Below are 27,058 nucleotides of genomic sequence, written 5' to 3'. Positions count from 1 at the left end.
TTGAATGGATAAGTGATATTTTCAGAGATATCTAAGTGAAAATAAATTGCTCCGTATTAATTTACTAAATATAGAATATTGCTGCAGCAAATACCCAAGCTGCGTTCACAATAATCGGAGATATGTTGTCATATTATTAATGTCATATTCTTAATGAAAAGAAGATTTCAAAAAAAATTCTATCAGAATCTGTAAAACGTTTATTTACACTTTGTGCATATTAGCCTATTGTTTCTCAAAATAAAAATAATAAATAATAAAACCCCGTCTGCTCGCTAAAGACGCAATATGTCACGTTTAGGAGTGTAGCGGTTGAAAGCACGAGCTTGTGAAAAGTACCTGAAGGCAGCATTATGCGGAAGGAAGGTTGATCGGCGCCATATTTGATACATCAGAAGCTAGCTAGCGTTAGTTGTTTCCGAGCCCAAACTTTTAACTTGAGACTGAAACCTAAAGCAAGCCCTCAACTTAATCGAAGATGAATGTCATCGATCACGTACGGGATATGTCCGCCGCTGGCCTTCACTCTAATGTCCGTATATTGAGCAGTTTGTTGCTGACGATGAGTAGCAACAATTCGTAAGTAATGTCCGGGCCGGGTGCGTCTAATTCCTGAAGAGTGCCTCTTCTCCGCCTTCGTATTGTGTTGTCAGTGATGGCCCAAAGCTAACCAGCCAACAAAAGCAAACATTATTGATTGTAACCGTAAGGCAGCTCGAGCTTTTACATCAATGCAAACAGATGCGCGTACCACGTAACCACATCTACAAGATTACAATGTGTGTAATTTTCCAAGAAATAGTCACAGGGAGAGGCTAGTAAATAATGCGATAGCTGTTAGCCGACATCTAGAGAAATATTGCGAGTTCAGCTGATCAGAGTTGTGAAAATGAGGACATATATTGTTAATTACGTGCCTATTTCATCATTCACTGTGTTTAAAATATAGTGTAATGGGTATAAATACAGTGGCTACGTGCTTTTATAGTGAAAGTACCGTCACACTGTTTTTTGTTTTCAATTTGAGAATTTTTGTTATCAGTTGGTTTAGCCTTAAATGTTTTTATCCACTTGATTTTTCGACTATTTTGCTTATATTTCTTTTCTGTATTGTTGAGCATTTAAAGAGATCATGCATTCCTGTATGATGTGTGTAATAGAGACTTGTTTTCTGTGTTGTTGTCTATTCTGATTGTACTTCCTTACTGTTAAAAAATATATATCTTTTTATTTCAAGAGAGCTTTTCTCACCGGCCCAGAAGTACCAGTTGCTGGTTTACCACGCCGATGCCATCTTCAATGACAAGGAATATCGTAATGCCGCCTGTAAGTACAGCATGGCGTTGCAACAGAAGAAGGTGCTCAGCAAAACCTCTAAAGTTCGTACTTCTACCGGTGGAGCTGCCGCTAACATTCTGGCACAGGTGTGTTCGATAATACCTTTACATTTTTCATGTTGTGTCTGAAGCTGTCACACGTCTCGATGTGTCAAACCACATTTCTTACCGATTGCATTTACTTGGTCAAATGTAAATGGACACATGGAAATAGAAGAGCAAAAATCTATTATACATAATGTTGTCTTTCAGAGTCTGCCCTCAGAAATTGAGGTGAAATACAAGATTGCGGAATGCTACACCATTTTGAAACTGGATAAAGATGCCATCGCCATGCTCGATGGGATCCCGTCCAGACAGAGGACTCCAAAGGTAGGCGGCCGATGTCACCGTTATTGCAATAATTCTTCATGCCTTATGTTCCTTTTTGTTTTCCTGTATATCTGTTAGCTCAGAGGGGCCGTGCACATGAATGTGCAGCGTACACACAAAATGTAAAGGGGGAAATGTAAAGGGGAGGCCGAGTCGGGATGTTTAGCCACATCTTTATCTGCATTGTGTACACAATATATTGGAATAATAGGAAAATACAGAAAAAAAACTAATGAAGAGCGAAACCTGTAGATTCTGATGTTATAAAGAGGTAATCATATATTTACAACTAGAGGAAGGCTAGTGATACACTCTACACCAAAAGACAATAACCACAAATACTGTCATGATCACGAGGTGAATTACCACCTATCAAAACAAAAATAATGATAAGAATTGTGATCATAATGGATGTTACTGTTCTTTCTTGTCTCAGATCAACATGATGCTCGCTAACCTGTACAGGAAAGCTGGTCAGGAGCGCTCTGCAGTGACGAGCTACAAAGAGGTCCTCAGACAGTGTCCCGTCGCTCTGGATGCAATCATTGGTACACCGGCCTCTGATGTCCAACCTGCTGAGACGCTTGACGTTTCTCAAGTCTATCTTCACTCTTGACACATGTAGTTCCTATATGCGTGCAGACACACACACACGCACGCACGCATCCCCACAATATCCCTGCTTGTACTTAATGAGTCATCTTTTTAACTTGGTCCCCCCCCCATAGGTCTTCTCTCTTTGTCAGTCAAAGGAGCTGAAGTGGCGTCCATGACTATGGATGTGATCCAGAGTACCCCCAACCTGGACTGGCTCTCTGTTTGGATCAAAGCGTATGCCTTCATACACGCGGGGGACAATCCAAGAGCCATCAACACTATTTGGTGAGCATAGCAGTAATGCTTTTTCAAAGTGACTGAATCACACGGTTCCTTTTGTTATTGTGACAGACCTGTTTTATTTGATGCGTCTCCATCTCGTCTCAGCGCTCTTGAGAAGAAGTCTCTGTTGCGGGACAACGTGGATCTCCTGGTGAGCCTGGCAGACGTCTACTTCAGGGCGGGTGACACCAAGAACGCCATCCTCAAATTTGAACAAGCGCAGATGCTCGACCCATACCTCATCAAAGGTGCGCTGCAGTTTTTATGTATTTATTGATTGACCCAACAAACTGTCCCAAACTGCTCAAATGTTTGTTCTTCTCTCAGTGAAACCGATTTGTTTTTGACACTTATCATTTCCACCATAACGCCAAACATAAACATAAACGAGACGTGGAAACATGAGGCTCTTTGCTGTCTTGTTAAAATCGGTTGTGTTTTTTTGCACTTGCAGGAATGGATGTTTATGGCTACCTGATGGCCCGCGAAGGACACTTGGAGGATGTTGAAGTCCTGGGAGGAAGATTATTTAATATCTCAGACCAGCATGCAGAACCCTGGGTGATCTCTGGGTGAGTCTCTTGAGTTGTGACGGTGACCTTTTTTTATTTTATTTTCCTGCGTCATTCAGAAATATTGTCTTGGTGTTTCTATTCCTTTCTGACTTTTGGTTTCCGTTGTTCAGTTGTCACAGCTTTTACAGCAAGCGTTACTCCAGAGCCTTGTACCTGGGAGCCAAGGCCATCCAGCTGAACAGCAACAGCGTGCAGGCGCTCCTCCTAAAGGGGGCAGCACTGAGGAACATGGGCCGCGTTCAAGAAGCCATCATCCATTTCAGGGAGGCCATGCGCTTGGCCCCCTGCAGACTCGACTGCTATGAAGGCATGTTTGTTTGTAGTGCCTCTATATTCTTCTTAGATGTATTCCCTTTCTGTCCCGCCTGCATTGACCTATTTAACTGTCCGATCACAGGTCTGATCGACTGTTACCTGGCATCCAATGGGATTCGAGAGGCCATGGGGATGGCCAATAACATCTATAAGACTCTGGGGGCCAATGCACAGACTCTGACCATCCTCGCCACAGTGTGCCTGGAAGACCCGGTGACTCAGGAGAAAGCCAAAACCCTGCTGGACAAAGCCCTGGCCCAGAGACCGGACTACACCAAGGCGGTGGTCAAGAAGGCGGAACTGCTCAGTACATGAACCCATTTTTTACTATATTGTAGTTTTTTTCAAATGAACATGTGGGCTTTAATGACGTAGTTCGCAGAACTGTAAATGCATGTAGTGAAAATGAATATTGACATTCGGGCTCAGGTGACAGTCTCCTGTTTTCTTGTGAAGGTCGGGAACAGAAATACGAAGAAGGGATCGCTCTCCTCAGGAACGCCCTGGCCAATCAGAGCGATTGTGTCCTGCACAGAATGTTGGGAGATTTCCTGGTGGCTGTCAACGATTACCAAGAAGCCATGGATCAGTACAGCATAGCGCTAAGGTTTGTCACTTCTACTTCTAATCTCGGAGAATGCATTGCCGGTCGGTATGTGCGTTCACATAAATATTTAATGTTCTTTCCACAGCCTGGATCCCAATGACCAGAAGTCTTTAGAAGGCATGCAGAAGATGGAGAAGGAGGAGAGTCCCACGGACGCCACGGTGGAGCTGGACGGCGACGACATGGAGGGCAGCGGCGAGGACGGAGATCTGGAGGGCAGCGACAGTGAAGCAGCACAGTGGGCCGATCAGGAACAGTGGTTTGGTATGCAGTGACCTCGGCCCACTGCAGGATACACAGTCACCCCCCCCCCCCCCCCACCCAACACGCCGCAGCCTGTGGGAAGCTTTTGGTCATCGGAGGTCGTCAAACGGCACAACGTGGCCGCGTGTGCTTTCTTCCCAACATGCCGACAACCTTATTAATCACTTCGCCGTGGAGCTAAATGAGCCTCGTCCATACAGATGCCAATCCAGCCTTACAGCAGCAGGAGACACTGTTGTACGACTCAACAATATTTCTCAATATTTGTAAATTATCAAGTCATATCGCTGACTGGCTGTTTTGCAGCCCTTACTGGTTTCATCTTTGCTGGCAGTCTGAATAAATGCATCACTGTCTGCCGTAGTGCAAACTACAACTTCAAGTTAAATATACTCATGAGGTGAGTATCAGTTCATTTAAAATAAATAAACACACCCGCATTGGATTTGGGGTTGAGTTCTGTACACTGGGGGATGTTTCCAGGTAGTGCTGGGAACTTTAGAACAAGGCAATTGTCAGAATCAAGTGCGACGGGAGATTTGCGCTCGTGTTCCCCGCCACACGCCTCACAGGAGGCAAACATTTGATTTCAGTGTTTTGAGCCGAACCGACCCCCGTTTGCCGCGGAGGAGACGCGGTGCGGATCCCAATGAAAGGTTGTGGATTCGCAGCGACTTTACGTCTCGACAGGCAAACAGGAGGTCGGCGAAAAAGTGACTATGTATCATTTATGCTACTCTATGAAAACTATAATCTAAAATTTGAATTTGGTCACAAGAATGTGTCACGTAATGTACAGGCTTTATTATTTGTGTGCGTGTCGTCTGAGTCGGCCTTCGTGTCAAAAAGTAACCCTTCGATTGACTCGTGTTTAACTACTTCAAGATAACAATCTATAGTATTTTGTACATATTTTTAAAGTGTATAATAAAATTACGAAACACTCCTGTATGAAGTGGTAGATGGTTCATTACTTATATTGTTGAAATTAATCCCAATGACACCAGGACCAACAGCACAAACTCATGTATGGTAGTTTTATTGACCTAAAACCAAAGTTCATGTGTACAATCATCTGGGAAAATAAAGTACAGCAGTTTTGGCAAAATAAACGATGCCAGTGGAGCGACTGCCTGCCGCTCTCACGGCCGCCTTCCCAGCCACGGCAAGAGCTGCTTCAAACACGGTGCACCTCTCGGCGCTAAGCAAAAAAGGCGGTTTAGTTTTTATATATTCCATAAAAGTATTTCCTTAGGAAAGATGAACTGTTGAGCTTATTTAACATTTGTACCATCTGACGAATGTCTATTCTATTAATAATACTATACATCATCTAATACACAAGTCTGGTCAAACAGATGGCCGATTCAGAGGACATGCACCATGGAATATTGTACACGTTCCTGTACACGGTACTCAGCTTCGTCTAAAGGGAAGGCGTGGGGAGTATTATTATCTAAGGCTGCATGCAGGAGATGGGAAGTCTCATGATGTGGGATGGGCAAGTTTTTAAATCAGACATTTGTTCATGGATAGTCTAAAAAAAAAGTGGTGTGTGAACTTTGAGCCTCTGTCTTAATTTTTTCTCACTGACATGCAGCTCTTGAAAGATATGCTGCCCGAAAACACATGCACAATAAACAAAACAAAAGTTTCTGCAAGGAATCTAGAGAAGAGGCGGACTTATGTGGCCTTTGCTGCAAAGAAAAAGAAGAGAGAGAGGAAGAATCAAATCAGTGGACACAAAGATATTAATCACAGTAAAGAAACATTGGAGCAGCAAATAATTTAAATCCATCAATACTTATTTTAATAAAAAGAGCAAATATATTAAAAGCCATGCTATGGGCAAGCAGAAGATTAAATCAAACGACAAATGCAATAAAAAAAAGACAAGACATGTATAAATAATAAAACACCACCACCACGTCCTGTCATGGTGTCGGAGCGTCTTTGCCAAACATGCTGCGGCCATTCAGAACCGAGCGGCGCCGGCGGCACCGTCAATTCACAATGCAAAAAAGACTTCTATCTACCCCGTGTGTACCTGGCACTTGGTGACACTGAAGGCTTTTTTTTATTTTTTTAAACAAACTCAAACACCTACATGTTTCCTCTTTTTGTACCATCAAAGAGTATAAAACAAAAAAACTGCTAGTTCTATCAAAAACATACGAGGAGCCGTCTTTCCCACGAGCGGCGACAGACAACAGGATGGGCGGCATGCAGGCGCGCGGCGTACTCACTCTGCAGGTTAGCGGGCGGAAGGCATTGGAAGAAACAACAGTTAGCGCTACGCACACACGGGCCTGGGAGTATCGGAGCAGGCATGCAGAAAGGCTTCGACCACGCTTAAGTAAACTAGTGTAAATGTATGGAGCATCGGGACGACAACAACAACAACAAAATCTATACAGAGATTCTACTTTGTGTGGTCTGTACAGATATACAGACTCTTCCAATGACCGGTCGTCCATGTTGTGCTCAGTTGATAAGACTAACAGCTTCTTGGTGCCTTTTTCAAGTACAGTATGTGCACATTATACATACATTATGAAGATAACTGTAATTAAGATGAAAAATTAAGACTGAAAACAGACAGAATCTCCAAAAACCTATCAAATTAAAAATCAAGTAAACAACTTTAACAACACTATCAAAAATGTCTCTGAATCAATCTGGTAACATGTCTTTGTCCTCGCTTCCCTCCAATAACAGAAAAGAAATATATACTTTAAAAGAAACCATTAGCACGCGTGTGTGTGTGTGAGGACTTCGGTTCTACTGCAAAACAAAATTGATGCTTACCTCAACTGATAATCTAGGAAATGGTTGTTAAGACAAATGGGTATTAATAATAATCATATCAACAGCATTGAGGTAGCTGTGCTCTGCCTAATGCAGAAAATAATGACGACGCATGGAGCTCCAAAATTACCACAGAGATTCACGCCAGGGCAAATATATTCAAGTCTTCCCCCCAAAAAATTAGTATTGTACTATACGGTTCCTCAGAATTACATCCATTTACACCCTGCATTCTTGTCCCCAAAGCCCCTCCCAAAAATTACAAAATATTTATTATCATAAAATAGTGTAAATTCTCTGTACAGCTCAAACTCAGCTCCGACGCGGTGGGCATCGCTAAGTGTTCAAAACAAGATCAAAAAGGAGAGAAAATCGTGATGGTAAAATAAAACACAGAATGTTGGTCAAAGTCATTAAAATATGACTAAACCCCCCCCCACCCCACCCCGTTCGTGTCGACTGCAAGTTATTCTGAGTGAATGTAACTGTGTTAGATGTGTGTGTTAATGTCCACTTCACACTGGTGCACAGGGGGGGGAGTGGAGTGGAGTCAGTCAGGGCCACAACATGGCGGACACGTTAGTGTCGGTGCTGTAGATCCACAGCAGCAGGGGCAGGGAGATGGCCACGAAGGGCCAGGAGATGCCCTCGGCACATGCGAACAGAGAGCAGCCTTTGCTGGCCGGCTTCTCCAGCTGTTTACCAAAGTCCAAGTAGTTCCTGGCAATAAACTTTAGCAGCTCGTCCAGCAGGATGACGGGCAGGGAGATCTTCAGCACCATCATCCACTGGGTCGTGTCCAGAGGGGTGATTTGGAAGATGACCTGGGAGGGAGCCGGACAACGTTCACAATGTTACATCAACCAGCTTCTTACAGAAAACCATCCTCTCATCTCTTGGCAAGAAACGTTGAACTATTCCTCAAAGAACATTCGTTTGCAGTGGCTGACTGGACCTTAAAGCAGCTCCATTCTGAGAAGTCGTCATTTAATTAACTGGCGTTGCAAAACTTACAGGCAGAGGCTCCACATAGAGGATGAGGAAGTGGAGGGACATGGAGAGGCAGATGGCTCCCAAGAGCCAAACGTTTTCCCATGGAGGCATCCGCAGGAGGGACTGGTTCTCCGACAGACTGGACCAGAAGAGAAGACACGGACGGTCATTCACGTTAACAGCTTTCCCTTCTTTCCTTCCTTCTCCTAACTGCAACGGGTCTTCAGTCTTTCTGAGAGAAATGTCTTTACCTGTTGAGAGCGTTGCACATCTCGATGGTGACGAGCACGGACAGGGCCATGGTCATCGGGTAGGGCGACTCGAACACGCGGCAGTCCAGGCCCTCAAAGTCTGGGTTGTTTGGGCCGCACTGGAGGAAGTGCCTCTGCAGGGAGGAAGAGGCACGGCTGTGAGGAGGAGGAGGAGGAGGGGGAGGAACAGAGCGGAGGGCAGCTGAAGGATGAGCACTCAGACGGGCCGACTCACCAGCTGATACAGACTGACATGAGGTCCATCTTCAGAGACGGTGAACCACCAGGTAGCAGCTCCCACTGTGGCTGCGCCCACATAGCCTGAGAGCAAACACACCAAACATCAGCATGAGCAGTTCACCAACAACTGCATGAGGCCGAGGGGACGCACATTATCCTTTTAATCATCAACTCACATCCAATAGCCAAGTATCTGAAGAAGAGCCAGCCAGAGATAAGGGGCTCCTTGGCGTTACGAGGAGGCTTCTTCATGATGTCCAGGTCTGGGGGGTTGAAGCCCAGGGCGGTGGCAGGGAGCCCGTCGGTCACCAGGTTGACCCAGAGCAGCTGGACCGGGATCAGAGCCTCGGGGAAGCCCAGCGCCGCAGTGAGGAAGATGCTGTCAGGAGGAATAACTCCGGTTAGTCTAACCATCGGCGCTGCATGTCGGACACGAATGATCCCATCAATCGATTATAATCCATCCTCCTGAACGGTAAAAAGTAAATACGATCGTCTGAGGACTCACCACACGACCTCCCCGACGTTGGAGGAGATGAGGTATCTGATGAACTGCTTCATGTTATTGTAAATAGCTCTCCCTTCTTCAACGGCGGCCACGATGGAGGAGAAGTTGTCATCGGCGAGGACCATCTCGGAGGCGGACTTGGCCACGGCGGTGCCAGAGCCCATGGCGATGCCGATCTCCGCCTTCTTCAAGGCGGGGGCATCGTTCACTCCATCACCCGTCTGTGGAGAAATGGTGTGTTTGTTCCAGAGGAGTAATTAGGAAAACAAGAACATCAAAACAATTCGCAGAGGCCAACACAAGGATACCCACGTTACTATGGATGTGAGACACTGCTGATCAGGAAGAAACGTGACAGAGTTCATACCATGGCGGTGATCTCGCCGAGTCCTTGCAGGAACTCGATAATCTTGGACTTGTGGGACGGCTCGACGCGGGCGTAACAGCAAGCGCGTGTCACGACGTCGCGCTGAGCGTCGGGCGACAGATCGTCAAACTCCCGGCCGGTGTAGGCCATCCGGTCGACGTCGTCGTCCTCGCTCAGGATGCCGATGCGGCGGCAGATCGCCACCGCCGTGCCCTTGTTGTCTCCTGTGATCATGATGACGCGGATGCCGGCCTGGCGGCACAGCTTGATGGAGGCTGCCACCTCCTGTCTGGGAGGGTCCAGCATGCCGACGCAAGCGACAAAGGTCAAGTCGGACTGGACAGAGAGAGAGAGAGACAGAGACGAGACTGAATGTTTGGTACCAAGTCTATTAAAACATCCAAACAACTGTACACAAAGTCAGATGAAAGTAACTCACCTCGTACGACGAGAATTTGGCAGCGTCGGTCAGTATCATGTCCTCCACTTTGGGCGGGCTGTCCCGCGTGGCCAGAGCCAGGCACCTCAGGGTGTCCAGACCTGTCCCGTAATCACGGATCACAGACAGGATCTTTTCTTTGATGCTTTTGGTGAGGGGAACTTTGCTGTTACCAACTCTGACGTGAGTGCACCGATCAATAACTCCCTCCGGGGCCCCCTGTCGGTAGAGCGGAGGAATAAAGTATTCACATCACGGTAGAAGACATCAAAAGCAAAAAACCCAGGAGAAGGCACATGTTTCCTTCAGTGTACCTTGATGAACATCTTGCCAATGGAAGAGTGAGACTTGTTGGGGGTGCAGTAGACAGACATGGACTTCCTGTCTCTGGAGAACTCCAGGGTGAACTCCTTCTTCATCAGCTGCTTGATCACCTGCTCAGCCAGAAGAAGGACAAACGAGTGAGAAAAAGCTGCCGAGTGGGAGCAGTGGAAACCAGCAATGGTGCCGATCGGAGCTGGTGTCACTCACACAGTTGCAGGCGTTGGCTCGGTCAACCTTGGACAGGTTGTGAACCTCGGTGTTGAAAACGTTCATCTTCTCCACCAAACAAGTGAGCGCCGTCTCTGTGGCTTCGCCGACTTTCTCGTACACACCCTTCGCCTGAACGCACGACAAACATTCAAGTTCATATTTTATCCGTAAACACCGGCGGGTAGATTTAAAGTTCACACGTAGAGCTCATTTCCCTCCAACCCAGAGATACAGAAGGAAAACAATGAAACTCACCAGCAGTTTAAAAATATGTTTTGGTACAGCACATCTGTTAATGATACGCTTTTAAAGTATACCACAAAAAGGGCTGTCTATCTTCAGGTAGATACATGTTACTTCAACACCTGTATGTGTATGTATAGAAATATAAATAGAGATCAATAAAGATGGAGAGTGCAGCCTGCTTTACTGGAGCTCTGCGTTTGAGTTGCGCTCCATTTAGTACTTACGGGACAATTTCACACTCTACACATGTCTGACACGTAAAGCACGATGCAGGCAGGGTACAAACCTCGTTGAAGTCCAGAGAGGAGTCGTTGCACAGGGCACAGATGGTAGCCAGTTCAACCAGGGCATCAAACTGGGAGGTTTTCACTAGTTTATCGTCCTGGTACCTGAGGGCCAGTCAAATGTATTATTACACGCTCATGCAGTCTATATTTTTAAATACCCATCTATAACTCCCTTGAACACTAAAGCCAATCACTGAGTTATTTCAGCTCCTTTCACCTGGATGTTTGTGTTATGGAGTCAGCAGTAAAGTACTCACACTTCTCCCTTCGGTTCGTAGGTAGAGCCTGTGATGGTGAACTCTGACAGGGCACAGCTGTCGCCCTCGACTTTGTTGATAATGAACATCTGGAGAACAAGAGCGCAGGTGGGACAAAAGAAAATGTGAGATTTTTTAAACAGACTCCACTTAAATTGAGCCAGTGTTTGAGTCGACTGACAGTTTCTTTACTGACGCAGCAGGTGGCAGCAGAAACCACAGAAAGCCCCGGCAGACCTGAGGAGTGAGATATCTTTAGACCCCCGATCAGCCTGCAGTGTTACAGAGAGCTTTCTGTGAGGGCCGGCGCGGTGGCCCGCTGCCTAATGTGAGAAAAGGGTGTTTAGTTTCTCGCCATGGAGTAAACAGAAGAGAGCGCCAGGGAGAGAGTAAAGAGAGACGCTGTGCCCAAAAGGAAGAAGCCGCAGTGCCAGGCCTCCTCCTGCAAGACACACACACACACACACACACAGAGAGAGAAATGTTCCATCATGACATTGACAATGACAAAGCAGCAGCAACACATCTGCTGCTGGTTTTCTCTGATGATTTGACATTTGGGTAAACCCTTAGCGTTCCGATAACTATACTACTACATATGCCCGGAAATAGTGTGTATGTCCCAATCCATAGCACGCTTTTCTAGCTATTCTGACCCACAATCCTCTGCACAGCAGATATATAAGCAAGAGGGTCAAAGTTCAAGGTCCAACATTATAATAAAGTAGCAAGTCTCTTTTTTAATGCATACTGAATGCGACACCACATAATGTACTAAAAGTAACAGTAGGTAACAGTAATAATTGCTTTCAGGTTTAATCACGGCCCGTGTAAATGACATACCAACTACTACATAAGCAAACATGTCCGAGTTGGAGATATGCACTTCGTGGAAATATGAAACCATCCCAGAATGCTTTGCAGCTCTCGAGACCCTCTTTAAGGTCTTTGTGTCTACCATATCCTCAGAGAAAATGTTTTCTCTTTTCTCTGAAACGTCTTTGTGTATATGATCAAATAAAAATATATTTCCATGTCAAAATCTTACTAAAAATGAATGGCAGGCTATGGCTGTCTGGTAATATGACCTGAAAAACGTAACCCATCTGCCCGAACCTTGAAGTATTGTTCAAGTGGTATCATTTTGCTCAGTTGATTTTAACTGAACAACTATACTTTATAATAAAAATGTAGACTATGACTTTCTGGTTTTATTTATTTTCCAACATTTTTCCAGGCCTGAAATTGCCATTTTCAAATCCAATTACCTTTCCAGTTTTTCCATGACCGTACAAACCCTGAGCACTATACATGACTGAAAACTGCAGTTATTACACAACCACAAGGCATTTAATCATGAAAGTAAAACACGTGGCCCTAACACAGAAGCCTAAACAACGATTTAATAAAACAATTAAATTAATGCCAAATTCAGGCTGTGCCAAAAAATCTGGCCATAAAAAAGGATTACACTTGAATTAATTAAGAGAGAGAGAGAGAGAGAGAGGGCCTACAGGCTGGCTGCTTTGCATCTTGGTGACGCAAGGTCACTTATGCAACAGCAGCGCAAGTCATCCGACGGCTCAATGTAGATCAGGGGAGCGGCAGACAGTTTGTTGCCTTCTTGTATAATAGCCGGATACCTGATCACAAGGAACACTTCACTCTCTCCGTTTGCACAGTGTATTTGCCTTTTCATTGACCAACATGTTGAAAGTGACGTATGCAGTCACATCTCCTCCAACTGCTGTACTCCTAAGCAAACACCAGGCAACCAACAAATAGGAAAAAGTGTGTCTCACCCTGGAGACAGACATCTGATTGGTGGTCAGGGTTCCCGTCTTGTCAGAGCAGATGACGGAGGTGCAGCCCAGGGTCTCCACAGACGGCAGGCTGCGGACGATGGCGTTCTTCTTGGCCATGCGGCGGGTGCCCAGGGCCAGGCAGGTGGTGATGACGGCGGGAAGACCCTCGGGGATGGCGGCTACGGCCAGCGCCACAGCGATCTTGAAGTAGTAGACGGCCCCGCGGATCCAGGAGCCTCCGTGGACGGGGTCGCTAAAGTGGCCGATGTTGATGATCCACACGGCGATGCAGATGAGGGAGATGACCTTGGACAGCTGCGAGCCGAACTCATCCAGCTTCTTCTGCAGGGGCGTCTTCTCCTGCTCGGTGGCCGCCATCTCGTCGCGGATCTTACCGATCTCTGTGTTAATGCCAGAGGCCACGACCACTCCCACGGCCTTCCCAGCTGCAATGTTTGTACCCTGAAAGGACAACAAACAGGACACATATTGGCTCAAGTGCATCCGATAACATCTCAGACGTCTTGACGCAACAGCAGGAGTGACTTGTTTTTCCCAGGAAGTTTAACAGAAACTGAACAAACACGAAGTTGAAGAGCGTCAACAGGATGTGTGATAACTAACGAATAAGAGTTGAGCTTACAGAGAAGAGCATGTTCTTCTTGTCCTGATTGACAGCACGAGGGTCTGGCACAGGGTCCGTGTGTTTGATGACCGAGACAGATTCACCTACAAAAACAGAGAGATCGGTTTACATTTGTCCCTGCAGATGATCGTAGAAACAAAGCACAGCCGATTATTTACGCAGAGGGCTCATTTATGCTGCGTCACTGATCTTTTAAAATGCTCATGGATGTTTCAATACAGAAGCAAACATGTAATTGGACACTTTGTCATGATACACCTCTGGGCTCACTCTGCAGCCAGCTCAAATCATTTTAGTCACGCTCTTCAAACATGTGTAGGATTGATCCATTTAGTTCGGATGAGGTTCATCTTTGAGCTCTTATTTTGAAAGCAGATTTAAATGTAATAATACCCATGTTATCAGGAGAAATGAATTGATAGAAATTGGTGAAGAAAAATAATGTTACGGCTGTGAATGTGATATCATCAGCAAACATGTCTTACCGGTCAGAATGGACTGGTCCACCCTCAGAGTTGTTGATTTGATTGAACAGATACGGATGTCCGCAGGCACCTTGTCTCCAACTGTAACAAAAATACATCCGCAATTAAAGAAAACACACAAACAAAAAGTACAAAAGCCTGAGGAGGAGAAGCATGCAGAAGCATATTTATAAGGATTTGAAATTAAGTGCGCAACCGAAGGTTCATGTTAAATTATAATGGCATCATAAACAATGGCTCAATGTTTGTTTTTTACACCACATGAATAGCACTCCAATAACACCCATCCATATAGCACTGGTACTGCACCAGTGGTGTGTGTGTGTAGGCTGAATGACGAGTCAACAGATGAGATGTCTATTTTCTGCAGGCAGTAACTCAGCATTAGCGTAAACTAAACTGACGCTCATTACAGGGAGGTTGCTTTGCCACCACCAAGCAGCAGAGCTGTGTTGCCATCGCTGCAGGGAAAGAAAGCCACAAAAAAAAAAAAAAAAGAGGAGATGAAGAACCAGTGAGCCATAAAAAGGCCCGTCTCAAAGGAAAAGGCCAATTTGGGTACATTGGAATTGCGGTGACCCAGTTCAGCATAATGGTACATAAAGGCAATGGAAACTGTCTGAAATGGCTCAGGCTATGGCACAGTTCTGTGGGCGTATTCTACATATAGACCTACCTAGTTAAAAATTTAAACGATGTCAGACTGTTACAAAAGAAACCAGGAACCCACACAAGCCTGCCAAATATCCACGGGCCTGTTCAGGCCTGGCATTAACATGCGATGTGTGATCTGATCACATGTGGACAGCTGCAAGTGCTTCTGTTCACACCAGGGTTTAAAATGCTTCCCTCAATACACATTAAAATAGTAAATCAAAACAACACAGACTGGCTCAATTAATCGAACGGCTGGCTCGGTCAAGCTTTATGTGCGGCCGACCTCCACATGTGTTCCAAGTAAATGAATCGCAATGCGTCCTCAATGCATAGTGGTCACACGGTAAAGAGATTTGACAAAATGTACCAAAATCCAGACTACCATTCGAGGGAGACGCGTACCGTAATACAAAACCCCTCATGACCTTCAGAGAAGGGAGGGGTGTGCTGACCAGGTTTAAATATGGTGGCATAATGGCAGCTGAAGCTGGATGATGGTCAACACAGCGGAGCCGGGAACTCTGATCCGTCAGCAGGCATTGGCAGATCAGGAAGACAGACAGCTTTTCTGAGAAGGATTAAAATGCATCTTTTGACCATCTGAACCTGGAACGACGGATGCAATGGATCGCTCGCTTCTAAAGGAGGTCACGCAACCGGGCTCATCGATGTTGCGCTGCTGGCTCAGGGTGAGTTCAACATACAAACTAAGACAGTTAACTTTCTGGTGGGATATATCTTTGATGCAACTTTGAGAAATTATCCCATACCTGGAAGAGGAAGGGATTACAGATAAACGTTTCCTTATATAAGCTTCAAAGCTTTATAATCAGATGGTTGTGCAACACTTCCTGTGCAAAGTCATAATTTCTGAAACAACTTCTAAGGGAGTGCTGAGCCAAGAAAGAGCCAAGATGGAAGCTAAATGAATACAGCTTGGATCTAAGGCTACCCCACCATCCAGTCTGCTCCTGGCTAATGTCCGGTTGCAGGAATATTCAGACTAACGGGAGGTCAGGGAATGTTGTGCCCTCATCTTTAGAGACCCGGCTCCATCAAGACAAGGGAGGAGGACTCTGCCTTCACAACACTGATGCTTGGTGCTCAAACCAGTCCAACTTAACATGCAGTGTTTCCTTGATGTTTTAAATGTTAAAAAGTCATTTACATGTCTCCTGATGTTGTCGTCTGTTGTGTTTTTATCGGTGTAGCGACCGGGCGGCAACGGCATTTTGTTGTGGAACCCCGTGGAGCATGATGACAATTGGTTATCCTTGAAAGAAGCCCGTGATTGCCGAGATGGTGCCACTGTGAAACACTGGAAGTGTCGGGAGGCGGTGTTAAACTGCAGTTCTGCTCTGATGAAGTGCGTGTATATCATCGGTCCTTTTGTGTCAACATCCTACTTGGTTGCAGTCCAAGCATCTTCTCAGGCATGACCGCATGTTCACCTTTGTACTTGTCAACAGGTAATAGAGTCCACAAATATAAGAGTGAGCAAAGCTTGGATTCGCCGGTGATGCATTGTACCCGATGAGTCTCGAGCTGCCTTTTAAAAACAACTTTTCAACAGCGGTCGGGCGGTGACTGCACCGAAGTGGTTATCTTTGACACCTGCCTCTGCCGTGTGTTCGGGGCACGGCGTGCGGTGCGGCGGGCCAGCCAGGAGGACCCATGTGCTGATGGCAGCTGAACAAAAGGCTCCTGACTTGTTGAGTGGGCCATTTCTGAACCGTCAACAGGTGAAGGATCCAGCAGCTTTCCAATACAGCCCTCACCGATTAACGCACAGGCCACGGTTACGCGTGGACAATTATGCAGAGTTTTTCCAGCTGGGTAAGTTTTAAAAAACAACAACAACTGTATAATACCAACGTTTCACTCTTTATCTGCTCAAGGAAGATTTCCCTTTCTTACCTTTGGCAGTCAGTTTCATGAGAGCGACTATCTTACCATGACTCAGCACAATCAATGGAAGAAAATGGATTGCAAGGAAATAAAACTGACAATCTTGTTTGGGCAGATGTTTTGTTTACGTGGGTGCTACCTTACACTTTCTATACGGTCTTACACTTACTTGCATGTATAGGTGGACACTACAGAGGGGGAAAAAGGTTTTCAAGGCAGGAACCTTTTTGCCGTTTGTACTTGGTAAACATCATTTTATCAGCAAATAAGAGCAGAGTAAGTCATGTTTAGTTAGCAGCGGCCTGGTAAGATAAACAAACCCAATATAATGTTCCTGTCGTTACGTTGTCACGGATTCAAAAACATGTCAACTGACTTGGAGTTGGGAGTTGATCCTCAGCTATTATCTTCTTTACGCAAATATCATCTCTACACCGACTCCCTGAGATCTCTGCGTTATCTTGGTTGTTTATGGATCTTAAGCAGCAGCAGGCTCGGCCTCCATGTAGGATGCAACTGTTTTGGGTGCCATAGTAACAACTTGTCCCAGCACTGAAAACATTATTTATTTTTTTCCTGTCAAAAATAATCATGTTTTTTTAGTAGAGCCAGGCAGAAATTACATTTACATTAACTGTGACACAATGTAATCTGAATTCAAATCTACATCGATGAACCTCTTAAAAAAGGTATTGAGAGAGCAGAACATGCATCATCAAACAAAACAACTTGTCCTTGCATGAAAGACACTAAAATGTTAATGTGGAAACCGTGATCAGTTTCCGTGTAGATCATTTCCTTTGTTAACAGGTTAAAAGCGCCTCTTCATGTCTTCAGGTCAACACAGTCAGTAGTCACCCCTCATTAAAGGCTTACCGGGGTTAAAGTCCAACCTCTCACTATCCCATCTTTAACCACACAGTACAGCAGTGATTCCCAGCAGTCAGTACAGTATGACCTATGGTTAATACAATCTTTTAAATAGACTAGAAGCCAGCTTTAATAATGGAGACTTCCTGGTGCAAAAGGTGACCCTTCAGATACATAGACCGAGAAAACCAAACGCTTTGGTCAATATTTTTATGCGAAACCGGACGTGAATACTTGTCCAGCTGAGCTCTGCGCCTTCCAGGGAAACAGTTTGGCTCGAATAAAAACCTCTGTGCCCTTCTGTAGGACTACAAATGAGGTTTTAAGCTGTTATAAAGCCAGCCTTCCTGTTCGGCAAGATGAGTCCGGTTTCTTTTCGTCTCGCTGACAAGTCAGGAACATTTGCCAAAAACGTCCCCCTGTGACAATGGATGCTTGCCAGACCACATTAAATGCCACATCACTATCCATGGTGTCTGGAATCTTTGTGGAGGGTGCGGGTGCTGATGGGCAGGGTCGCTGTGCATCGAACATGGTGGGGGTGGGACGGTTATCTGCAAAGCGCTTCCCTATAAGGTCATCTCTCTCAAGCACAATAGGAGCAGATGAAAGATCCCCCCTCCCCGTACCACTGCCCACACGAGCCCCCGGATCTACCAGACTCCACAACTTCACAGGCAGCAGAGAACAAACCCACTGAGTTCTGCTGCTCGGAGAAGGCCAACGGCCAAATTTGCAAGCCCTCGACACCAAACTGTAAGCTGGCAGCGAGCAGTGTGTGTTGTGTTATAAAGAGGACTTAAAACCACGAGAAAGAGCGAGTGAACTCACATGTTACCACTAGTGTCAGTGAAGTGGGGCATGGTAATCCTTTATCAGATTTTAGCTGTGGGCACTTGATTAATCATCCTAAAAATACTGAAAATCTACATTATAATAAAAATAAATGGAGTTAATCATTACCGACGATGATCATTGGATGATTTCAGAATACAATCTGTTCAAGCACAATCCCTGACCTGCATGTAAGTGAAATAATTTCTGGAACAAGTCAGTGGTTAGTTTTTACATGCATGTATGATTTAGTTAACCCTTGTGTTGCCTTCGGGTCAATTTGACCCGATTCAATGTTTCACCCTCCTGTTACCTTTATATTTACTAACATATTTTACCCTTGAGGTCAATATGACCCCAGCTATTAAAATCTCCAGAAAATTATTAGAATTAATATTGTTTTCCAAGTTTAAGTGTGAGGTACTTTATGTTTGTTTGTTGACTCCCGAAAGAACACCGACATTAAACATTGAATCGGGTCAAATTGACCCGAAGGCGACAGGAGGGTTAAATATTGAATCGGGTCAAAATGACCCGAAGGCAACACAAGGGTTAAGACAGCCATACAAGAGCAGTCAGAGGACTAAACGGGACAGGGAACACCAGCACCATGATGAAACCATGCATAAAATAATCTAGTTCACAGGGAAGTCTAAGAAATGCATGACACAATGTTATTTCCGCAACATTAAAGTTATTTCAGAGAGCGTGCGACTGATGATTGATGACGTGCGAGTAGAGGTGGCGTTTAAAACCCACAGCGGCACCCTGACAGAGCAGCACAGATTGCCTGCAGCCTGCATCCTATTCTTCTCACGGCGGAGGCAGCCACAGAGGGCTTTCTCAGTGTCCTCTACCTCGGCCCAGAAGACATGCAGCCAGCATCTGCGTCATCGCACTCGTCCTCTGCATGGCAGAGGTCACGTTGGAGCTTCAGCTAAATACTGCATTTTTAAAAAAAGCCTCAGGCTGCTGACAACAAAGCCTCCAGCGTCCTTCATCGAGAGTGTTTCAATAACTAGGTCTCTCATATGCAAGAGGGCGCCATCTGACTCACAGATTTCTCTTCAAACCGAAACCAAATAATCAGACTTTTCTACACTGCTTCACAAAATCAAAATGGCATGATTAGTCCTGTCAACCTAAACCAAATCATGCAGTATGTCGTATGACAGTAGAAAATGTACACATTTGAATTCCCAGTACGCTCCTCCTCCATTTGCCCTTGTCAAGGTTACACAGGAGTCCTGCTGAACACTGTCCCACGTCACCTACTGTAGCAATGGTCCCCAGAGTGGGTGGGGCGTGCACAGGGTGGGACCAGACACCTGTCATATTCACGACTGTCACTGCCTCTATAAATAAAACATTCCAAAATCGAAATCGGCCTATGACTGCTAAAAATAGCACCTACCACGATGTACAGAAAGCGTCAGGTTAAACAGAGTATGAAGATAAGACTCGCGCTTTAAGGACATCAGCAATCCTCACATCCGTCTGTTCATTGCTCTGCAGACTTGTATAAATGTGCGTGTGCTGCGGAGGTACGCGGCACTGGTAGCAATCAAAGCTTTACGTCCTGAGACTGGAACTCGACAGCATGAATCACTCCAGCGTCTAGTTCACATGCTCCATGAAGAGTTGGGACGAGCCGCGGGTATGCACCCAACCCTTTGAGACAATGGGTGAATAAGAGCATCTCAAAATACCTCACTCTTGCAGGGTGAGTCACCTCTGCAGTGGCACATGGGAATGGGGGGTTCAACTCAAGCTTGTGCTAAATGTGATCCATGACCATACGTGGACTGATTTGTTCCGTCTGCAGTCGGCTTTTCCCGAGGCAAAGCCCGACAGCAGCATCACTTTAATAAACACCAGATTAAAAAAGTTTTTTTTTTAAAGCAACAGGGAAACAAACTTAAAAATAGATATATTGATGGAAGTTACAGAGGCATTAAATTGCCAGTTTTCTGTGACTTTCAAGGCTCACATGATAGAGCCTCCTGGCTAGATATCCGATGCACTAGGAGTCTAAGCAACACATACAACAGTATAACATAACAATTATAGAAAGAACACCCTGAGCGCTTACACACAGCCAAAAGCTCAACCTACCAGCAATCTCAACAATGTCACCAGGCACGATGTCTTTGGCCTTGATCCTCTGCACAGTTTTTTTGTCCTGCCGGTACACTTTCCCCATCTCAGGCTCATACTCCTTCAGCGCCTCGATGGCATCCTCAGCATTACGTTCCTGTGGAGGCAAAATATATTTCAGAGATTCTCTTAACCAAGACATGCATGTTCGTGGTTCGAGACATGCATGTTCGTGGTTCGAGAGCATTTGCCTTTGAGGCAATCATTTCAGAGGTATGAAGGAAGATGTAGTGCGATATAAATACTGCGACTTCCCCGGATCCTAAAAGTGTCTCACCTGCCACACGCCGACGATGGCATTGGCTATAAGAATGAGTAGAATGACAAAAGGCTCCACGAAGGCTGTGACAGTCTCCTCTCCCTCCTCGAACCAGGCCAGGACCTGAAAAAAAAAGACATTTCACAAAATAATTAGATAACAATGATTAGAGTAAGGGACACAATTGTAGATACAAGTTCATAACAGATGAAAAACTGAAGCATCACCTCTGATAGATGGAAACGTTCCAAAGTAATTGCACACTGAACTTTAGTCTACGAGCAGTGCATTTACTCTAGTCATTGTTTAAATTCAATTATCGTTTTGTTTTTAACTGCCAAGCCCTTTTTAATTAGAATTTAAACTTCTTCAAAGGCATTTAATTACAACAATTATGATGTCAGTCATCAAGAAGACTGTTGCAACTCTGATTAACAGTTAGACATATTTCCTTTATATTAGAACCTCTTACAGCCAAAAAATAACAAACAATATTCTGACCTGGAGTCTCATTTAGTTCATTGTTCCTGAGAAAAACACCCTAAAATGCATCATAGGGAATTAGTTAATGGAATATAATGTAATAAAGCAATCACCCTCAGTAAGACCCAGGGATGTGGCAGATGCCAAAAGCATTAACTTAAATGACGATAGGAGTAACTCTTATATCCATTTAATACAGAAGCACACTGCATAATAGTGCTCTTCTGTATGTCATAACATCACCAAGAGATGTACATTACTCAGACTTACCTAAAAGCGAAATTTATATTATAAATATATAAGTTCATTATAGATTAAATAATCAATGAGTTTTTTATGTGGCGGTGTGATGTCATCCATTGGTTTGCGCACTTCTAAATCCTTGATCGCCATTTTGGTCGTCGTCGTCTTGTTTATTTTTTTCAAACACGAGAAAGTTTGAGCCAAGTACAACTAAATGATGAAGACACTTTTAGGTGACCAAAAAGATTATAATTAACTGAAAGTGCAAAAGTTGTAAGACGACAACGCCGACCACTCCCATCACTGTGGTGGTGATCTGTCAATCACAAGGTAGCCACCCTAAAGCATCTCCTGCTTTATGGTCCATGTCACTCTAAATGGGACCAACATTTGCTGAACATCATTCTGTATTGATGAAAACGTGAATTTCGTTTTTCTCCTTTACAACCAGAGGAGACACCCCCTGTTGGCCATTAGGGAGAATGCAAGCTTACGGATTTTCCAAACTGATCTCACTTTTCTGTTGTTGCCTCCTGACAATAATACCAAACCTCACATGGGAGATGGTGCAAGAAACTGATAAGTATTTTTGGTTGGTGAGGGTTGAACAACAAAATAATCAAAATAGTTTGCAATTACAATATTTTGTCGATGAACTAATCAGCTTATTGTTTCAAATATCATATACACACTAAGATTCATGGGTGAAAGCCATGTATAGGGCCTCATAAATTAATGCATTTAAAAGAAGCAAACTCGTAACACTAAATGTAATCATGCAAACAGAACTTTTATCTTGACTTGTTCAGAAATGAAGTTTGACAGTTTGACAAAAGTTTTGAGTTTAATTGACTGTCAAACTGAATACAAATCAAAGTTCGGGAGGGATTCATTCGATTCTGTTGTGTGGGGCAAGGTTTGGACCCAAACGCAGCAGGCAGAGTTCTCAAAAAAAACACAGGATTTATTATTAATGATCTAGCAGGAACAAAGACACGAACCGGACAGGAACAAAAACGAACAGACACAGAACAAGCAGAAAGACACAAGCTAAATACACTGGGGAAACGAGACACAGGTGGAGACACAGGTGGAAACAATCAGGGCGTGGCTGGGAACAATCAGGAACGAAACAGACAAGCACAGGGAAGGAAGCGCAGGGAAACAGGAAACGAGACAGGGACTTCAAAACAAAACAGGAAACACTTCAAATCATAAACGATGCGGAGGCGGGTGTGTGCGTTTGTCAGATAAGAGCCCTCCCACTGAGGAGTGAGGGCCCAAATTTGGTCTTGAGTGGTGCTCTGTTCCCCTGTCAGACAGCAGCCACTGACACCTCTGTATCACCTGACTGGACTCTGCATGTTAGAGATATATATATCTCACACACACACACACACACACACACACACACACACACACACACACACACACACACACACACACACACACACACACACACACACACACACACACACACACACACACACACACACACACACACACACACACACACACACACACACACACACACACACGTAATACTCCAGAAATTAATCGTGCATTGCGCAATACCAAAGATGACTTCCAGTAATAAATCATTCACAGATTATTTATTTTTATGTATTATTGTTTTGAACGTGCCTATTTGGTTATTTTTATCCCATAATAGCTTGCACTCATAAAAAGAATTTGGAGAAACAAACTTTGCCCAAATAAATAACCGGTTGTACAGTAAGCCTCGTCTTTCCACATGACATAAAAACACTAAAAAGAGCTACGACAACGTGAAAATGTATGTTTGATTTAGCTTTGGAACAGGGCTCCGAGACATGCTGATGATGCCATTTCATAATGGCCACCATTAAACATTTATCTGTCTAGCACTCAAGGTCAGCGGCCCGAGGGAGCCTGGGGTAAGTCATTACACAGCAGTCATGCTTGACGACTCAAATGTCTTACGAGGCACATGGTGATGGCAACTCAATGCCGTTACTGCTGTTGTCACCATTCCTCAGATGGGTGACGAGCCTTCTCAGCTGTTCAGCTTTCTAATATGCGAGTGTAACCCCAGCCGGGTTAAACACACCGAAGACGTTCACACTTCAGCACCATGCACGGCGTAAATCACCCACTGCCATTCAACACGGGCTTAAAAATAATCCCGTCTACAATTTTGACTTCACATAAACACACTCGAGGTGGCAAGGGAAAGCTATTTGTAGGAAGCGTCGGCTTGTCCCGAGATTCTCTTAACTTTTTAGATTCTCTCTACAGGTTAGAGTGAAAGAGACAGGAGCAATATTAGGAATATAAACATAACAATGCAGCACATTGAAAAAGACAATTAAAAACTGTAGTGAAATACTTACGAAAGATATACATGCGGCCAGCAGGAGAATACGAACAAGTAAATCTTCAAATTGTTCGAGGACGAGCGCCAACAAAGATTTCCCTGCAGAAAAGAGAGTTTAAATAATAATCCATCACAGAAACTAGTTATCACAAAAAGACAGTCACAATATCTGTGACGGTAGCGCTTACCTTCCTCCGCTGGTAACTCTGTGTGTGGCGAGAAGTGAGAGTCAAACCAGGGGCCGCACAGGAAACGCACCAGAAAAAGAAAAGAAAGAGGAGGGTAAGTTGTGTATAAATATATTTTTCCATTCATTTTTTTGCAATTTGGAGACATGCAGTTCCTGTTTCTGAGAACTTGAAGAGCCAAATCTCAGACGGACAAATCTATGCCTGGCTCGGAGCTCAAACTAATGTTTGCAGTGTCACTTAACATTTTTATGATTTAGTCAATCATATAATACATAGGCCTACTATCCAAGACAGACGAGTTGTTATTGAATACATATAAATATGTAGTGGATGTGGATTCATAGACCGCTAAACAAGATGTCAGGTAACTAATATGAAAAAGCAATATCAAATGCTTCTTTGACAGATTGCTATGTTGGTCTTTAAGGTTAACACTGCTAACAGTGGCATAGTCCACTCCCTTAATCTGTACACAATGGGAATACAATAAACACGCAAAACGCCAATCAATGAAAAGGTCAAAGTCATTTAAGGGGGGGGGGGAGAGGTAGTGTACCCTCTATGACCTCCCATTAATATAAAACAGCAGTTTAAATCTGGAACCAGAGATTAATTTGAGGGATAACTCCAGTGAGCCCGGGCTGATGTGTTGCAGACGCCGTGTGCAACAACGTCCCCATTATTTAAATATGGTCCACAATGTTAGTTTCACAATGTTACCACAGTGTTATGCTACAGTACGTCACACTGATACCGCGACGCACTGTTACAACACCCAACAATGTTATAATGTCCTATAAAAGCAGTGATTCGGTTTATTCGGAGGAAGACGGGAAACCCTCGAGGTCACAGGTGATGACGTCAGCCAAAGCCCTTTATGGGGCCGGTAACACCGACCGGCCGATGGTGTTGGTGACGTTTACCCTATATCCATGTTACAATGACAAGACATTTTTCTTCTTCTTCTCCCTTCTTTCTTTTCAACATAGTCTCATTCACAGCAGCGGTGTAAAGTGTGTAAAGTGTCGTACCGTTTAGGCCCCATTTCTCCTTCAGTCGCTTCACCTCCTCCAGGGAGAGTCCTGTGCTCTCGTTGACGCAGAAATAACTATAAACTTCTTCCACACTCTTCGTGTGCGAGTTATCCATGGCGGCGGACAGCCGGCTCCTTCCCACACGGCTTTACGCACACAGGAACACTGCCTCGACGTTTCCCCCAACTGGGCTCTTTAAAAACCCGGCACTACTTCAATAGTTCTGCCAACTAAGAGCTCCAAACTCACACCCGGGTAGGGGGGGGGGGATAGCTATCGTTAGCTATTCGCGGCGGTCTCACGTGTTCCCCTCCTTCCTTCGCCCGCTGCGCAGTTAGGATTCTACTGAATAGAAGAAGAAGAACAAGAAAGAAAAAACGTTGCGTTGAGCTAAAGTCCTCCTCGGTGTCTGGGTGAAGATTACTCCCCTCGTCCTCTTATCTCCGAAAGAACCGGTGAGAGCGGCGGCGGCGGCAGTGTCTCGTGCGGCGGACTGCATTCACCCGGTCCCGGTCTCTCTCCGTGCAGCAGCTCTGTGAGACTCCACACCGTGCTGACAGTCTGGCTTTATCGAAGTGCCTCTCTGCTGCCTCTCTGCTGCCCCTCTTCCCTGCGCTGCATGTGGACTCATATCATTGGATGAACGGTGTCAGCTGCGTTCAAACTACAGGAGACGTTTTTAAAAAAAGGAAAGAAGAAGAAAGAAAAAAACCCACACAGGAAGGAGAACACGGAATAGAAAAACATGGGCAGGGATACGTAAGTCTCGCGCATGGCTTCCCATTCAAACCATGCGGTGTCCCCTTGTATGCAAACCAGGATGCATAGTCTACATGCACGTGTTTTTCGAGGAGACGAGGGCAATGTAGTTGCTACTGGTGTGATATACCCAATGGGATTTTTCCAAATTAAAACGACACACATCGCATAGTGTACACGCGGAAAAGTTACGTGTGAATAGTAAATCATTTGAATGTAGGGCAAAGTGTTCAAGTGGCACGAGAAGCAACAGATGTTCGATGTTTACACATATCACGGTTGGTGTGATTGTTGGCGTTGCAATCTTTAAAAAAAATTTGATTTAGTGTTGTACGGGGTTGAGATGTTCACGGTATGACATTATCTTTGACAATATCTACGGTTTCACAGTGTTAGATTATTATCATTATTTTAGTAGAATCGCCCTTAATGGAATGAGAACATCCTTATAAACCTAACATAAAAATGTAATGTGACTATAACATGTGTTATACATGTTAGTTTACATGTAAGCACCATAGCATTAACTACACTACATGAACACCATCAGCTGTGTTTTATTATTATTATTGTGGCATGTTAATTAACATATTACTAAATGTGTGTGACACAGCTTCCGTTTGTACCGTTAACTCATTCACAAACAAACACGTGTTTTATTTCTTTAATATCATAGATAACAGTGCTGCACACACAGTTAAACTACAACTTGCAAGAGTCACAGACTGCATTACAAAGTCCCCCAGACTACAGGCCTCCCACTACAGAGGCCCCCATGTCTTATTGTCTTACTAACTCATTTACACTTGACTAGGGGCCCGTGTTTGCCTTTAGCAGGAATGACTTCATGCTCAGAATAGAGAGCAGAAAGATTGGCAACAGATCAAAATCCACAAAGGATTTACAGTAGTTAAGAACCACAACTACGGGAGGTTTTTAAACCAACCAGTGCCTCCAGATAAATCTTCACTGTTGTGCACTATCTATAAAGCCAGCGTGACATGTCGACCACATCTGCATAACCATGGCGAAAGGAAGCTGGTTTGCCTAATAGGAGTGAGGGCACTCGGTCAACTTTAGACCCACATTGTT

At 44.6% G+C, this 27,058-nt stretch overlaps 2 protein-coding genes across 3 annotated transcripts; one reads left to right on the top strand and one right to left on the bottom strand.

Moving 5' to 3' along the window:
- Nucleotides 1-370: 370 nt before the first annotated feature.
- On the top strand, nucleotides 371-5,300 carry anapc7 (anaphase promoting complex subunit 7). The gene is made up of 11 exons (XM_056418018.1): nucleotides 371-579; nucleotides 1,238-1,424; nucleotides 1,590-1,709; nucleotides 2,146-2,257; nucleotides 2,438-2,591; nucleotides 2,694-2,836; nucleotides 3,043-3,160; nucleotides 3,274-3,470; nucleotides 3,561-3,785; nucleotides 3,935-4,085; nucleotides 4,171-5,300. The coding sequence occupies exons 1-11, from the start codon at nucleotides 479-481 to the stop codon at nucleotides 4,358-4,360; spliced, it is 1,698 nt and encodes a 565-aa protein (XP_056273993.1). The 5' UTR covers nucleotides 371-478; the 3' UTR covers nucleotides 4,361-5,300.
- A 72-nt stretch (nucleotides 5,301-5,372) lies between these two features.
- atp2a2a (ATPase sarcoplasmic/endoplasmic reticulum Ca2+ transporting 2a) lies at nucleotides 5,373-25,789 on the bottom strand. 2 transcript variants are annotated; one of them, XM_056418017.1, is made up of 21 exons: nucleotides 25,205-25,788; nucleotides 24,171-24,188; nucleotides 23,999-24,081; nucleotides 20,919-21,023; nucleotides 20,600-20,738; nucleotides 14,216-14,296; nucleotides 13,728-13,813; nucleotides 13,082-13,546; nucleotides 11,280-11,368; nucleotides 11,022-11,124; nucleotides 10,487-10,618; nucleotides 10,270-10,389; nucleotides 9,956-10,174; nucleotides 9,517-9,852; nucleotides 9,150-9,370; nucleotides 8,818-9,020; nucleotides 8,637-8,722; nucleotides 8,402-8,535; nucleotides 8,172-8,289; nucleotides 7,861-7,981; nucleotides 5,373-6,046 (listed from the first exon to the last, which is right to left on the bottom strand). In XM_056418017.1, exons 1-21 carry the CDS (start codon nucleotides 25,320-25,322, stop codon nucleotides 6,033-6,035), a joined length of 2,991 nt encoding a protein of 996 aa, XP_056273992.1. In that variant the 5' UTR covers nucleotides 25,323-25,788; the 3' UTR covers nucleotides 5,373-6,032. The 2 variants fall into 2 exon arrangements, with proteins under 2 accessions (XP_056273992.1, XP_056273990.1); XM_056418015.1 differs by having other exon boundaries at nucleotides 5,373-7,981; nucleotides 25,205-25,789.
- Nucleotides 25,790-27,058: the final 1,269 nt, after the last annotated feature.

The sequence above is a fragment of the Pseudoliparis swirei genome, chromosome 7 (genome assembly GCF_029220125.1).
Source record: "Pseudoliparis swirei isolate HS2019 ecotype Mariana Trench chromosome 7, NWPU_hadal_v1, whole genome shotgun sequence".
Lineage (NCBI taxonomy): Eukaryota > Metazoa > Chordata > Actinopteri > Perciformes > Liparidae > Pseudoliparis > Pseudoliparis swirei.
This window is presented reverse-complemented; position numbering and strand designations above follow the sequence as displayed.